The sequence below is a fragment of the Cetorhinus maximus genome, chromosome 1 (assembly GCF_964194155.1).
Source record: "Cetorhinus maximus chromosome 1, sCetMax3.hap1.1, whole genome shotgun sequence".
Taxonomy (NCBI): domain Eukaryota; kingdom Metazoa; phylum Chordata; class Chondrichthyes; order Lamniformes; family Cetorhinidae; genus Cetorhinus; species Cetorhinus maximus.
This window is the reverse complement of record NC_135879.1, coordinates 131,164,124-131,180,319: the sequence shown is the minus strand read 5'-3', so window position 1 is coordinate 131,180,319 and position 16,196 is coordinate 131,164,124. Positions and strand designations below refer to the sequence as shown.

At 42.2% G+C, this 16,196-nt stretch overlaps 1 protein-coding gene and 1 long non-coding RNA gene across 7 annotated transcripts in view; one reads left to right on the top strand and one right to left on the bottom strand.

Annotated features, from left to right (window-relative positions):
- Positions 1–16,196, bottom strand: part of LOC144683608 (uncharacterized) — a 559,012-nt gene that overhangs the window by 238,209 nt on the left and 304,607 nt on the right. The window lies entirely within an intron of this gene.
- pds5a (PDS5 cohesin associated factor A) overlaps positions 1–16,196 on the top strand; it is a 244,986-nt gene that overhangs the window by 104,574 nt on the left and 124,216 nt on the right. For all 6 annotated transcript variants that reach the window (XM_078546583.1, XM_078546588.1, XM_078546568.1 and 3 more), the window contains one exon: positions 13,625–13,719. In XM_078546583.1, coding sequence (XP_078402709.1) covers positions 13,625–13,719 — 95 coding nt within the window. The remainder of the gene's footprint in view (positions 1–13,624; positions 13,720–16,196) is intronic.

Sequence of the window (16,196 nt, the reverse complement as noted above, 5' to 3'; positions counted from 1 at the left end):
TAGAAAACAGGTGATAGCTAAATGACAGAATTGATATTGATATGATAAGAGAACAATGAGAGAACATTAAAAAATGTGCAAGTCACTGACAGGATGAGGATAGCTGGTGATGGAAGGTTGTGGGAGGCAAGGAGAAATAAAAAACAGGTAAAATTGGCAAAGCAGAGTAGGCTCCAAGTGCCCAGAAGGGAATAATAATACAGGTTGACACCAAGGGCAGTAGCTGCCTGTCAGCGCAGAGTTCTGATGGAGCTCCCAACACCAAGCATGAGAGATTCCTCCTTTCTCCCCAACCAAGATGCTAACACATTGGACCCACATTGTTGGCACTTCCTGCCAAGGAGGAAATGGCAACTGTTACAGCTTGAAGTAATCCAAGTCAATATATTAAGGCCACTGAGCTACAGGAAGTACCTGGTAGAGATGTGGGGTGCTCTTTTTCGAAATTATGTTGAACTTCTTTGGAATAGTGTTGAAGGCCATAGAGAGTAGGTTGCACTTGTGGACAGATCAGAAGCATTTGTAGCATCAATCTTCTAACCTTCGTATAGTTTCCCCAATGTGGAGAGTGCAGAGGAGATTTACCAGAATAGTTTTAGGGATTAGGGATTTTAGGTACAAGGTTAGGTTGGAGAAGCTGGGGTTGTTTTCCTTGCAGCAAAGAAGACTGAGGGGAGTTTTGATAGATGTGTACAAGATTATGACATGTTTAGATAAGGTAGGCAAAGAAAAGCTGTACCTGTTAGCTGATGGTTCAAGAACTAGGGAAACACATTTAGGCTTTGAGCAAGAAACACAGAGGGTGTGTCAGGAAAACTTTTATATGCAATGTGTGATAATAGCATAGAACTCGATGCCAAGGAGGGCGGTCTAAGTGGAGAAGATTAATGATTTCAAAAAGAAGGAAGGTTAGATGGGGGAAATGGGACTGGCTGGATTTGGCTGATGGACTGAATGTCCCCCTGTGCCGGTATAATTCTGTGACATGGAGCATCACATACTGAAGATAGTCACTTTTGTATTGTGTCTGCAAATGTGACTCAAAGCTCCCTGTTAATACATTTGAAACTATTTGGTTCACTCTTACTCTGACCTCCATCTTTGCTCTTTTGTGTTGTTCTAGTTAAACTCAATGTGAACTGGAGAATCAGCGCCTTATCATTGTATTCCATTGATTTATTATTGGCTTGAATAATTTTAGAACTGCTCTGTAGGTCATGGTTGATGAACCAGATTGAAAGTTTAAGTGCTGACTAAAGTAGTGGACAGGGAATGCCAATGCATGTTACTTATCTGACTTCCAGAGGCATTTGGTAAATTCCCTGGTACAAGATTGTTAGCTAAAATTGAAGCTTATGGAATAGAAGGCAAATTATTGATCTAGTTAAGAAATTGGTTGAATGTTAGACCATAAGACATAGGAGTAGAAGTAGGCCATTTGGCCCATCGAGTCTGCTCCATCATTCAATGAGATTATCGCTGATCTGATAATCCTCAATCCCAGTTTCCTGCCTTTCCTCCATAACCCTTGATTCGCTTACTGATTAAAAATATGTCTATCTCAGCCTTGAATATACTTAATGACCCAGCCTCTACAGCCCTCTGCGGTAAAGAATTCCACAGATTGACTACCCTCTGAGTGAAGAAATTCCTCCTCATCTCTGTCTTAAATGGGTGACCCCTTACTCTGAGATTATGTCCTCTGACCCTAGACTCTCCCACAAAGGGAAGCTGCCTCTCAACATCTACCCTGTCAAGCCCCTGAAGAATCTTATGTTTCAATAAGGTTGCTTCTCATTCTTCTAAACTCCAATGAGTACAGGCCCAATCGACTCAACCTCTCCTCATAAGAAAATCCCTCCATACTAGGGATCAACTGAGTGAGCCTTCTCTGGACTGCCTCCAATGCCACTATATCTTTCCTTCAATAGGGGGACCAAAACTACTCAGCGTATTCTAGCTGTGGTCTAACTGGTGCCGTGTACAGTTTTAGCAGGACTTCCCTATTTTTATACTCCATTCCCTTTGAAATAAAGGCCAACATTCCATTTGCCTTCCCAATTACCTGCTGAACTTGTATGCTAGCTTTTTGTGATTCATACATGAGGACTCCCAAAGCCCTCTCTACAGCCCTAGTTATTCGATTCGCCAGGACATTGGCCCCAGCACGTGAAGCCTGTCCCACCGGAACAGCTCCCTTCTACCCCAGTACTGGTGCCTTTGCCCCATGAACTGAAACCCATTCTTCCCATGCCAATCTTTGAGCCACGCGTTTAACTCCTTGACTTTATTTATCCTATGCCAGTTTGCCCGTGGCTCAGGTAGTAATCGGGAGATTATTACCTTGAAGGTTCTGCTTTTTGATTTATCTCCTAACTGTTCAAATTCTTTCAGCAGAACGTCCTTCCTACCCCTATCAATGTGGACGACAAGTAGACCCCTCTCCTCCCACACCAAGCTCCTCTCCAGCCCTTAGGAGATGTCCTTAACCCTGGCACCAGGCAGGCAACACAGCCTTTGGGACTCACGCTCACGGCTGCAGAGAACAGGATCTATCCCCCTAATTATTCTCTCCCCTACCACTACGACGTTCCTATTTCCTCTCCCTGACTTGAATGGCTCCCTGTACCGCGGTGCCGTCGCTCATTTTCCCTGCAGTCCCTGCTCTCGTCCACACAGCTTGCAAGAACCTCGTAACTGTTGGGCAATTGTAAGGGCCGCGGCCCCTCGAACACTGTCCATTGGGTACCTGCATCACCTGCACTCACACCCTCCAGTCCCTGATGACAGACTAAATTTGAATGATCGAATCTGAGGGGTATGACCGCCTCCTGGAGCAAAGAGTCCAGGTAACTTTTCCCCCTCCCTGATGTGACGCAATGTCTACAGCTCGGAATCCAGCTTTTCAACTCAGATCTGAAGTTCTTTGAGTTGCAAACACTTCCGATAGATGTGTTCTCTCTGGATCACCTTGGTGTCCAGCAGGCTCCACATACTGCAGCAGCAACACATCACCTATCCTGCCATCACTATTGTATTGTATTTTATTTAATTTATCAATTAATTACTCTGGCATCCCCGCTCTTTACACTTTTATTGTAATTTTTTCTTTAACACCAGCATTGATCTTATACTTAACAAGCTATTTTTAAGAAAAAGAGAGAAAAAATAGACTGGAGACCGATACACAAACTAAAGACCTTACTTTTACTTCAAAGACTTGAAATACTCACCAATTCTACTTGCCAATCTGCTTTCCTTTCACTTGCGTCACATTGTGGTTCGTGATGTCACTCCACCACTGGCCTCAGTGCAGGCAGGCCTCACGATCCGTGCCTTTTATCCTCTCCTGCTCACACCTCGCTCAAAAACTTATTTTGAGCCTTAGGAATAGAATTTATTTTAATCACTTACCAGATACTCAACAATTAACCAGCTTCTCCTGTAACAGAACAAGAATCAATCCCTGCTGGCTGAAAAGTTTAGACAAAAGCAACCGAAAACCTTGTTCCCTTCCTCTGCTTAACTCTCTGAAGTACTCAATTTTATTGTAAAGTGCTAAGTCTCGCTAAATTGGTTACTTATATATGCTCCAAACACAAAATGCCTATCTTGAGTCACTTTAATGAGGATCAAGCTTTAACTGGTTCTTAATTAAGCTGTTAGGAGAAATGGGAGTTGGGATCGTGTGAAGGTACACTCATTGGCAGGATGTTTCTCATGGTGTCCCGCAAGGATCTATGCTGTGATCTCAACAATTCACCTTATTTATTTGTGACTTGATGATGGAGCAAAGGGCCACATGTCCACGTTTTGCATTAACACAAAGGTAGGCTGTATTGTAAGCAATGTAGATAGGAGCATAAAATTACAAAAAGATTTTTTAAATACATAAAATTTTTAATGTTTTTTGTGGTTTGGGTGCCACTGGCCAGGCCAGCATTTGTTGCCTCTCCTTCATTGCCCTTGAACTGAGTGGCTTGCTACTGAGGCCTTTTCAGAAGGCAGTTAAAAGTCAGCCGCATTGCTGTGGGCCTGGTGTCGCCTGTTGGCCAGATTTCCTTCCCTAAAGGACATTAGTGAACCAGATGGGTTTTACAACAATTAATTACGACACCATTACTAGCTTTCAGTTCCAGACTGTTTATTAATTGAATTTATATTTCACCAGCTGCTACGGTGGGATTTGAACCCATGCCCCCAGAGGATTAGGCTAGGTCTGTTGATTGCTAGTCCAGTGACATTACTACTATGCCACTGCCTCCCCATTAAGCAAATGGGCAAAACAGTAGCAAATGGATTTCATTGTAGGCAAATGTCAGACCATCCACTTGGAAGCTAAAAATGGTTGAACAGAATACTTCATAAATGGTGAAAAGATAGCAACACTGGAGGCCCAAAGATACTTGGATCCATGTACATAGATCATTAAACTGTTATAAACAGATATGGAAAAAAGCCAATGGAATGCTGGTCTTCAGTCCTGGAGGGTTAGGATACAACAGGATGAAAGTCATGCTTCAGCTGTACAAAGCCTTGGCCTCACCACACCTGGAGTACTGTGAGCAGTTCTGGGCACCATATCTTGGGTGAATGTATTGGCTGTGGAGGGAGTACAGTGTAGATGCACCAGAATGATATCTGGACCCCAAGGAAGTTTTCACGGTTTTAAGGGGGCAGAAAGTTGATAGAAACTACCTGGGGAGCTCTGCTGGGCAGATTTAATAATTTTGGGGACTTGAATCTTCATGTAGTCTGGACCAATCAAATTGGCAAGGCGGGGTGATGGCGTAATGGTATTGTCACTGGATTAGTAATCCAGAGACCCAGGGTAATGCTCTGGGGACCCAGGTTCGAATTTATTGAATTTGAATTCAATAAAAATCTAATTATGACCATGAAACTATTGTCGATTGTTGTAAAAACCCATCTGGTTCACTAAAGTCCTTTAGGGAAGGAAATATGTTGTCCTTACCATTGCCGTCCAAACCCACAGCACTGTGGTTGACTCTTAAATGCCCTCTGAACATGAAATGCTGCCCACGAATGAATAAAAAAAGTCGAGTAGATGGAGTTTGTAGGATGTTTTTGTGGCAGTTTCCTGGGACAATACGTTAGATCCATTACAGTGTAAGGAGGTAGGATTAATTAGTAATCTCATAGTAAAAGATCTGCTGGGAACGAGTGGTCATAATACGATGAATTCCATGTAAAGCTTGAAAGCAGCACTGTCCAATCACATACAAGCATTTTCAGCTATATTAAACATTGGTATGAGGGGAGAACTGGCTCCGGTTGATTGAGTACATAGACTAAAAGGTATGGCCGTAAATAAACAGTGGGCTAAACAGGATTGGGAGTATTTTAGAAACCAAAGGGCCATCAAAAAGTTGATAAAAAGGGAGAAAAAATGAGAATAGACTAGCTACGAATATAAAAAAAAACAAAATTGTAAGAGCTTTTGCAAGCATATAAAAAGGAAGAGAATAGCTAAAGTAAACATTGGTCCCTTAGAAGCAGAGACAGGAGAAATTATCGTGGGGAATGAGGAAGTGGTAGACATGGAACAAATGTTTTGTATTTCTCTTCACAATAGAAAACATAGTCGCAGAATCTCTATAGTGTAGAGGAGGCCATTTTGCCTCTAAGATTTTTGGATTCAGGCCCACAGATAGCTGAATAGGTAGTCCACTAGTCATAATTAATTTTAAGATGGTTTATTAAATTGATTAATAAGCAAAAGTTTAAATATAATGCATTAACTAAATAGACAGAAAAAGTATGCGCAACCAGTAGCTGTTGAGAGCAGCTTGTCGATCCTGGAGAACAAATGGATAGTTCACACAATGTGTTGATCTCAGTAGCTTGTGATAACAGCATTCTGCTGTATCATTGAAGTGTTAGTAGGAGCCCCTTCATCTTCCTCCTCCTCCTCCTCCGGTCCACCTTCCATCTGAAGAAGGCAGGTGCCCAAGGAGCACTGCTACCTCACCAGCACCTCAGGCCCCTACTACCAGTATGATGCCAATATACACACACACACCCTTTTTGGTGGGTGTGGGGGCTCGTAGCTTAACCAGTGTCAATTATCTATCTAACTATTCTGACAAATGGATACAGGACAGATACATAGAAGCATAGAAACTAGGGGCAGGAGTAGGCCATTTGGCCCTTCGAGCCTGCCAAGCCATTCAATATGATCATGGCTGAATCTCTATCTCAACGCCATATTCCCGCTTTCTTTCCATACTCCTTGATGTCCCTAATATCCAAAAAATTATTCGTTTCTTTCTGGAACATACTTAGTGACCCGGCCTCCACAGCCTTCTGTGGTAGAGAATTCCGCAGGTTGATCACCCACTGAGTGAAGAAATGTTTCCTCATCTCAGAGGTCAACATATTCAAAACATCAGATTGGTTACCACCCCCCCTTGTTCATCACCCTGCTCAAGGTCAGCTTTTCAGTTTACATCATGCTGAGGGTCATATCCTGGCCCTTTCTAAACACTTGCATAAATAAGGGGGTGCACAAGGCACCATCATTCCAGCTGAGGAATGTCAACATGGCAGTCTGAACTAAGTGACCTTGCAGTTTCTGAAGACTGTCTAGAGGTCAAGGTGTTTAGAAATTCTCTTTTTCAATAAAGAGAATCAATGCTGTTTAGCTAATCTCATAAAATGCAGAAAATACGTGTTTTTAAAGACCCCAATTTCTGACATGCTGATTGAGTCTGCACTGGCTCTCACTAGCCTGCCTTATCCCCATAACCTTGCATGTTCTTTCTTTTCAGATAGCAATTCAATTCCCTTTTGAATACCTCGATCGAACCTGCCTCTACTGCCCTCTCAGGAAGGTCATTCCAGACTCCAACCACCCTCTGGGTGAAAAATTTTTGCCTCACATCACTTTTACTCCTTTTGTCAATTATTTTGAATCTGCGCCCTCTGGTTCTTGATGCTCTCTTGAGTGGGAACAGTTTCTCACTATTTACCCTATCCATACCCCTCGGGATTTTGAATACCTCTACCAAGTCTCCTCTCAGCCTCCTTTTCTCCAAGGAAAACAGTCCCAATCTCTCCAATCGATCCTCATACCTACAATTCTTTATCCCTGGAATCATTCCTGTGAATCTTAACTGTACTCTCTCCAATGCGTTCACATCCTTCCTCAAGTATGGCACCCAGACTAGATGCAGTACTGCAGATGAGGCCTAACTAGTATCTTATACAAATTCAACATGGACCTCCTTACTCTTGTACTCAATGCCCCTAAGATACAATATGCTTTATTAACTGCCCTCTCAACATGCCCTGCCGTCTTCAATGACTTATGTACATATACACCGAGGTCCCTCTGTTTCTGCAGCTCCTTTGGAGTTTCTCCCTTTGTTATACTGACTTTCCATATTCTTCCTGCCAAAATGAATCACCTCACACTTCTCTTCATTGAACTTCATCTGCCGCTTGTCTGCCCAATCCACCAACATGTCTATGTTCTTTTGAAGTTCACGACTATCCTCATCACAGTTGATAGCGTTTCCAATCTTCGTATCATCTGCAAATTTTGAAATCATGCCCTGCACACCAAAGTCTAGGTCATTAATATATATCAAAAAGAGCCAGGGTCCCAACAATGATCCTTGGGGAACTCCCAGAGAGTTGCCACCCAACATTTGTTGTTGTAAAATATCCCTTGAAGAGTCCGACAGAGAGAAAAAAAGTAACTTTTCTTCTACTCCAGCCACCAGTGGGAGCCATCAGAAACTTTGGGCTGCACAGCAACCTGCAAGGAGACTTCTTTTGGCAGTTTCCCCTGAACAGGCTCCACTGAAGTTTGTTCTTGTTGGCCCTCCGTTGCTCGCACCCCTCTGACTGGCATGGTTACAGCTTGTCTATGGCGCTGACCCGTTCAGGATGCAGAGCGCCATAGCAGCCCTCTGCTTTGCGGAGTGCTCGGGCCGATATTTCCAGGGTACAAACCTTCCCTACAATCTGCAAAATAACCATTAACCATTACTCTCCGTTTCCTGTCACTCAGTCAATTTCTTATACCAGTGCCTACTTTCCTTTTTATTCCATGGACTAGAATTTTGCTCACAAGTCTGTTGTGTGGCACAGTATCAAATGCCTTTTGAAAATCCATGTACACCACATCAACAGCGTTGCCTTTATCAACCTTCTCTGTTACCTCCTCAAAAAAACTCTACAAGTTAGTTAAACATGATTTTCCTTTAATAATCCACGCTGGCTTTCCTTAATTATCCTGCACTTGTCTCAGTGACTATTGATTTTGTCCTGAACTATAGTTTCCAGAAGTTTTCCTACCACTGAAATCAGACTGACTGGCCTGTAGTTGCCAGCTTTATCCTTGCAACCCGTTTTGAACAAGGTTGTTACATTCCAATTCTCCAATTCACAAGTTGCATACCAGTAATAAAGGGCAACCTAGGTGCTAAAAAAAGTGAGGAAATATCAGCAGCGAAGTCATACTGGAGAAACTTGAGGGACTAAAACCTGACAAATCCCCCAGGACCTGATGGCTTACGGCCTAGGGTAAAAGAGAGAGCTGCAGAAAGTGTGGATACACTGGCTATGATATTCCAAAATTCCCTAGATCCTGGAAAGGTCCCAGCAGATTGGAAGTCAGCAAATGCTGTTTAAGAAAGGAGAGAGAGAGGAGAGAAAACGAGGAGCTACCAGCCAGTTAGCCTGACATCAATCATCAGGAAAGTACTGGAATCTATTATTAAGGAAGCCTTAACAATGCACTTAGAAAATCCAAGTATAATTAGACAGAGTGAACATGGTTTACGAAAGAGAAATCACATTTGACAAATTTATTAAGAGTTTTCTGAGGATGTAACTAGTAGGGTAGATAAAGGGGAATCAGAAGATGTAGTATATCTGGATTTCCAAAAGACATTTGGTAAGGTGCCACAAAGGTTAATAGGCAAGATAAGGGCTCGTGGAGTTGGGGGTAATATATTAACATGCATAGAGAATTGCTTATAGACAGGAAGCAAAGAACAGGCATAAATGGGGCATTTTCAAGTTGGCAGCCTGTGACTATTGGAGTGCTCCAAGGATCACTGCCCATGCCTCAGCTATTTACATCTATATTAATGACTCAAACAAAGAGTCAGTAATGTACCTATGTTTGCTGATGATACGTAGTTAAGTAGAAATATAAATTGTACGGAAGGTATAGAGGGACTGCAAAGAGGCATAGGCAGGTTAAGTGAGTGGGCAACAAGATGGCAGATAGCGTATAATGTGGGTAAGTGTGAGGTTATTCATTTTGGTTGTAAGAATAGAAAAGAATATTTTTGAAAAGCTAAACTTGCAAATGTTGATGTTCAGAAAGAATCGAGTATGCACATACAAGGAACAAAGTTAGTGTGCAGGTACATCAAGCAATTAATAATGCAAATGGCATCTTGGCCTTAATTGCAAGGGGATTGGAGTGCAAGACTAAGGAAATCTTGCTACTTTTGTGCAGGGCCTTGGTGAGACCACACCTGGAATGCTGTGTGCAGTTTTGGCCTCCTTATTTAAGAAGGGATATACTTGCGTTGGAGGCAGCACAGTGAAGGTTCACTGGATTGGTCCCTGGGATGGGAGGGTTGTCCTGTGATGAGAGGCTGAATACATCTGCGTTCTGTGGAGTTTAGAAGAATGAGAGGTGATCTCATTGCTGAGTGGTTGTTTCACCTGGCTGGAGAATTTAGAGCACAGGGACACAATCTCGGGGTAAAGGGGCAGTCATTCAGGGCTGTGATGAGAAGAAATTTCTTAAAGGGTGTGAATCTTGAATTTTCTATCCTAAAAGGCTCCATTGTTGACTATATTTAAGGCTGGAATAGACAGATTTTGGGTGTCTCAGAATCAAGGAATATGGGGAGTACGTGGAAAGTAGAGTTGAAGCCCAAGCTCTGCCGTGATTGTATTGAATGGCGGAGCAGGCTCGACGGGTAGTATGGTTTACTCCTCCTATTTTGTGTGTTCTTGTGAGACTAAGGCCAGGGGAGATGATCTAAAAATTAGAGCCACATCTTTTAGGAGTGAAATTAGGAAAATCATTTGCGTACAAAGGTTGACCAGAGTCCGGATGCTTTCTACAAATGGCAATTGTTGCCAGGTCTATTATTTTTAAATCTGAGGTTGATAGATTTTTGTTAACCAAAGATATTAAGAGATATGAAGTAAGCTTGCTTTATGGAGTTAGATTGTTGGTGACCCATGGTCTCGTTGAATGGCAGAACAGGCTTGAGGGGCTAAATGGCCGACTTCTTTTCCTATGTTCTGTTTCCTTTATCAGTATGTGCTGCTGATATGAGATACAATGGGAAAGATGGACTGAGGCTTGACAGGTGGGGATCCTGAGTTGAAATGTTTTTCTGGCAATGCCACCTGTAGAGCTTAAAGTCGTGCTTTTGCTTTCTCCCAAGTGCCTGGTTTGCTGGGTCAGCTTTTCCAGTTTTTTTGCACTCATTTCTATCACCCACCTTCTCAGCTGTTCACATTCTATTTGTCTTATAAATGTCTTTATTTCTTGATTTTTTTTAATCATATGCTTGTTGTTGCCTCATGCCAGAGAATTATCTCCTGTTTACCACATTGCAAGGGGATTGGAGTGCAAGACTCATACAAACATAAGATGCTTTGTGCTTATGTTTCCCTTGCTGTCCCCCCCATTCCTTTTCAAATGCTGCTCATCTGTACCACTTTACAGTTATGATTTAGAGTCCATAGCCAAATAATCACAACTGTTTAGCCCACAGATACTGCCTGACTGTATTTCCAGAATTTTTGCTTTTAAGTCTTGCTGCAGTAACGCAGAAGTTGTAGTGTTAAGTTGTTGCACTATTTAACAGTAAATGCTGGAAATACTCAGATCCGACAGCATTTGTTGAGGGAGAAACAGTTAACATTCCAGGCCTGTGACCTTTGATTATGGATTATCATGTGGGGATATTCATAGCGATCGGGCGGAAAAAAAATGGAATATTTTGAAATGGTGGTAAACAAGTTCACAGATGGTGGATTAACCATGTGATTAAAAAGGTTTATTTTTTGTGAAAAATCCATATTGTTGCTTGTTAGGAATTTTAGTGCAATGAAAATTTAGTTTGTATAGTTTTGATGTCATGCCCAATTGCACAGGTGAATGACAGATTTTGTAATCAGCAATATGCAAATAAGTTTGGGGAGAAATTATTCAACTATCAAGCCTTTGACCCTTTCTTCGCCACAACATGATTTACTTAACCTCACCTCCACCTTTGATGTCCTAGTCCCCAATAAAACTATTGCTCTCTCTCACCTTGGCCATTCCTCCTGACATGGCCCCCATCTTGGCTCCCTTAATTCCAACGGATGCAGACTTGATAGGATATAGCAGATAACTGGTTTAGCCACCTGCTGTCAGATCTGGATGCACCACCTAAACACTCTCGGACACCGCTCTCGCCTGCTAAAACTGCTTACTATTCCAGGATGACCCTGGAATGCAAAGATAATTCCCCCCCCTCCCCAGTTCAACAGCAAGTGCTGGCTGTTCATAGATTTTTATGTTACTAAGATCGAGACAGTCGATTAGCTGCCTGTGCTGTGTTCCTCTCTTCCATAAGCCCACCTGGCCAAGCTTCCTTTAATACTCCCCCTGACCCTACCCCTGAATTCACAACTTTCTCTCCTATTCCCCTTGACCCTGACCCCACCATCCTTACAAACTGCCATCCCATCTCCAACCTTCCTTTCCTTTCCAGAAGCCTTGAACATGCTGTTGCCTCCCAAATTTGTTCCTAACTTTCCCAGACTCCCAGGTTTGAATCCCTTGAATCAGGCTTCTACCTCTGCAGAGTAGTGCAGAGAACCGAAACAGTTCTTAGCAAAGTTACAAATGTGATTCTATGTGACTGATATATGTAAACTTTCCCTTCTTGTCCTTCTCAATCTGTCTGCAGTCTTTGACACGGTTAGCCACATCATCCTCCTCTTAAAGCCTCTGCACTGGCATTCAGCTGGGTGGAACGGTTCTCACCAGGTTCCATTTTTATCTACCTAATCATAGCCAAAGAATCACTTGCAACAGCTTCTCTTTCCCCTGCACCATATTTCTGGTGTCCCCCCAGGATCTATTGTTGACCCAGTTCTATTTCTCATGTACATGCTGCCCCTTGGCAACATCATCCAAAGCCACAGAATTAGTTCTCCCACATACGCTGATGGCACCCAGCTCTACCTCACCACCTCTTGACTCCTCCCCTGTTGCTAACTTGTCAAAACTGCTTATCTGGCATTCAGTACTGGATGAGCAGAAATTTCCTCCAGCTGAATATTGGGAAAACTGAAGCTATTGTTTTCGATCCCCATTCCAAACTCTGTTCCCTAGCAACCAACTCCATTCCTTTTCTTGGCAACAGTCTGATATTCAGCCAGTCTGTTTGGAGCCTTGTTGTCATGTTTGAACATGACATGAGCTTCTGACCTCATATTTGTGCCATTACTAAGACTGCCTATTTCCACCTCCCTAACATCATCCGATTTTGCCCTTTTCAGCTAATCTGATGCAAAAAACCCTGTATTCATGGCTTTGTTACCAATATACTCGACTGTTCCAGTGCACTGCTGCCTGGCCTCCCACATTTTACCCTCTACAAACTTGAGGTCATCCAAAATTTCCCATGTCTTAACTTGCAGCAAGTCCCATTCCCTGATATCCCTGTCCTCACTGATCTACGTTGGCTCCCGGTCAAGCAACCGCTTGAATTTAAAACTCTTATCCTAGTTTTCAAATCCATCCATGGCCGAACCCCTCCCTATTTTTATAATCTCTTCCAGCCCACAACTCTCAGTTATCTGCACTCCTTCAGTTCTGGCCTGTGTGCTTCCCCAGTTTTAATAGCTGCACCATTGGTGGCCATGCCTTCAGTCGCCTCAGACACAAGCTCTGGAGTTCCATCCAAACACCTCTCCGCATCTCTACCTCACTTTCCCCCTTTAAGATGCTCCTTCAAACTGATCTCCTCCTCCAACCGTTTGGTCATCTGACCTAATATCGACTAATGTGATTCGGTAAAATAATTTCCTTCACAAGGCCCCCATGAAGTGCCTTGGGACATTGCATTGTACTGAAGGCGCTGTGTAAATATAAGTTGTTGAAAAATCACTTCTGATAGCACAATTTTGGCTGCAATTAGCCCCTGATTCCAAATACCACCCAAAGCAGATATTATTTCCCCCAGTGCCTTTTAATGAATCTAGACACATTGAGCAAAAATGGCTGTTATATGGTGTCATGATTATATGGTGTTATATAGTTAAAGGTTACTGCCCTTGCTATGTCCTCCTTGCAGTCATTTGATAGCAGTGCATTTCAGCATTCCATTGTATGTGGAGTGTGAGCTGCAGTCAAAGAACAGGAAAACAGAACCTGCAGTCAATAGTCAACATACATCTTAGTTTTTAATCGCCTGTATTATTGTATAGCTTATTCAATGAACAAGTCATATTTTGGCTCTTTATTCATCAGTTTTGAATAAATTATTTTGTGCAAATGAGGAAATAAGTTGTATGTATTTGCAGAATGAAATATCAAAAATATGATTTTTTTTTTATATAGATTTAACGACATACATGTTCCTGTGAGACTAGAATGTGTGAAGTTTGCAAGTCATTGTCTGATGAATCATCCTGATTTAGCCAAAGATCTTACAGGTGAGATGTTAACCTACAGAGTTGTGTAAATTTGCTTTCAGGGCTAGCAGTTGAGGCTTAAACTACGTCAATGTTCAAGGCTAGATGGGTAAGCACTCAAAGGGATATTAGAACCTGATGGCTCAAGGAGTTTAGCACTAAATGTAGATACAGACTGGTTGGCCAAATTCCACACTATAACTTTTATGAATTTCTATATCATGATCTGATTTTGTCACAGTTGCAATTTTGCTAATTCTTCTAGCGACATTTTTTGCCAAAAAATCTGGTGATAATAAGCACATTGTATCATGGTCCTTTTATCACTAATAGCTGTATGTGATCTCAACTTCAGTGGTTTTATTAGTTGTTTTCACAAAATCCAGTATTTTGATTGGGCCATCAATTTTTAAATCATCTTACTGCAATATGCAGGCTATTGGAAATTAGGGGATGTAAATAGTCAAGTTACAGAAAACTAACTAGAAGTGCCACTACTGCATTTAATGTTACTGTGTTTTTTTTGTTCCTCAACTGTTTATTCCTCAACTGGCACAATCAATACCCATGTTCAACGTTTGTTTCACCGTGTGTGTTTTATACCTAATGTCACTATGAACTTGTTTCCTTGCATACTCTGCTCCATGGCATTACTTAATTGCATGCTTAACTCCAACTGAAAGGAAATGCACTGTTAAAGGGAAAACTAAGTGAATAACATAATGATAAGAGCTGGATTAGTAACAAATGAGAGTCATGTTGATAGTGAAACCTTCATTTTTTGCTGAGTTTAAATGGAGATACTGTTGGCAGCCAGTGGCAGGAATGTATATTTACTGGTTCAACAAGGCATTTTTTTGTTAATCGTTTATCACCATTTCTCCCTTCCTTTTATGGAGGTGCTCATCCAAAATTCTGCTACCCATATCCTATCCTGCACCCTCCCTGTTTGCCCATCACCTTGTTATTGCAAGTTTACATTAGACCATGGCCCAACAATGCTTCAGATTTTAAATTTTTATGTTTAATCCTAAAGTGACTTTGCCCTTTCTTCCTCTTTTAAATTCCCCCAGTTCTATAACCAAGTTCACAAAGCTCTACATTCCCCTGGTCTAATTGTCTCATTTAATCACTGGTGATTCTTGAGACTTGGAAGTTTAACAGCCTACTGAGTTATTAAATGCCTCGGTCAAAATTGATTTTACTTTTAACCTGCTACATGTCAATTTGTGCAATCAGCTTAAATTCATTACTGATATTTGACTTCTGAATTGTCATTTGCTGTGTTGGATTTTGCAGTACGCATGAGATGCTTCTTTGTGATGGTTGACAGAAATGCAGACCTGTTAAGAAAATTGGTGAAAAGTTTTTGAGTTTATAGTTTTTAAGGCATTTCTGCAAATATCAAGTAACAGGATTAGAGTTTTTTATTCTTTTACAGGATGTGCCATTGCTGGCTAGGCCACCATTTATTGCCCATCCTTAATTGCCCTTGAGAAGGTGGTGGTGAGCCACATTCTTGAGCTGCTGCAATTCATGCAGATACACCCACAGTGCTGTTAGGAAGGGAGTTCCAGGATTTTGAACTAGCAACAATGAAGGAACGGCGATATATTTCTAAGTCAGGATGGTGTGTGGCTTGAAGGGGAATTTGCAGGTGGTGGTGTTCCCATTCATCTGTTGTCCTTGTCCTCCTTGATGCTGGAGGTCACATGTTTGGAAAGTGCTATTGTTGGAGTATTGGTGAGTTTAAATTGAGATACTGTTGGCAGCCAGTAGCAGGAATGTATATTTACTGGTTCAACAAGGCATTTTTTTGTTAATCGTTTATCACCATTTCTCCCTTTTATGGAGGTGCTCATCCAAAATTCTGCCACCCATATCTTATCCTGCACCCTCCCTGTGCAGTGCGTATTGTAGATGGTACAAACTGCTGCTACTGTGTGTCGGTGGTGGAGGGAGTAAATGTTGAAAGTGATGGATGAGCTGCCAATCAAGTGGGCTGCCTTGTGCTGGATGATGTCAAGCTTCTTGAGTGTTGTTGGAGCCGCAATCATCCAGGGAAGTGGATAGTATTCCATCGCACTCCTGACTTGTGCCTTGCAGATGGTGGGCAGGCTTTGGGTAATCGGGAGGTGGGTTACTTGCTACAGAATTCCCAGCCTCTGCTCTGCTCTTGTAGTCACAGTATTTATGTGGCTGGTCCAGTTCATTTTCTTGTCAATGGTAACCTGCAGGATGTTGTCAGTGAGAGATTCAGCGATGGCAATGCCCCATTGAATGTCACGGGAATATGGTTGGATTCTCTCTTGTTGGAGATGATCATTGTCTGGCACTTGTGTGGTGCAATTGTGACTTGCCACTCATCAACCCAAGCCTGAATGTTGTCCAGGCCTTGCTGCATATGGACATGGACTGCTTTGGTATCGAGAAGTTGAGAAGTCCCTTTGACTTAAATTTTGCTAGGGCTCCTTGATGCCATACTCGATCAAATGCTG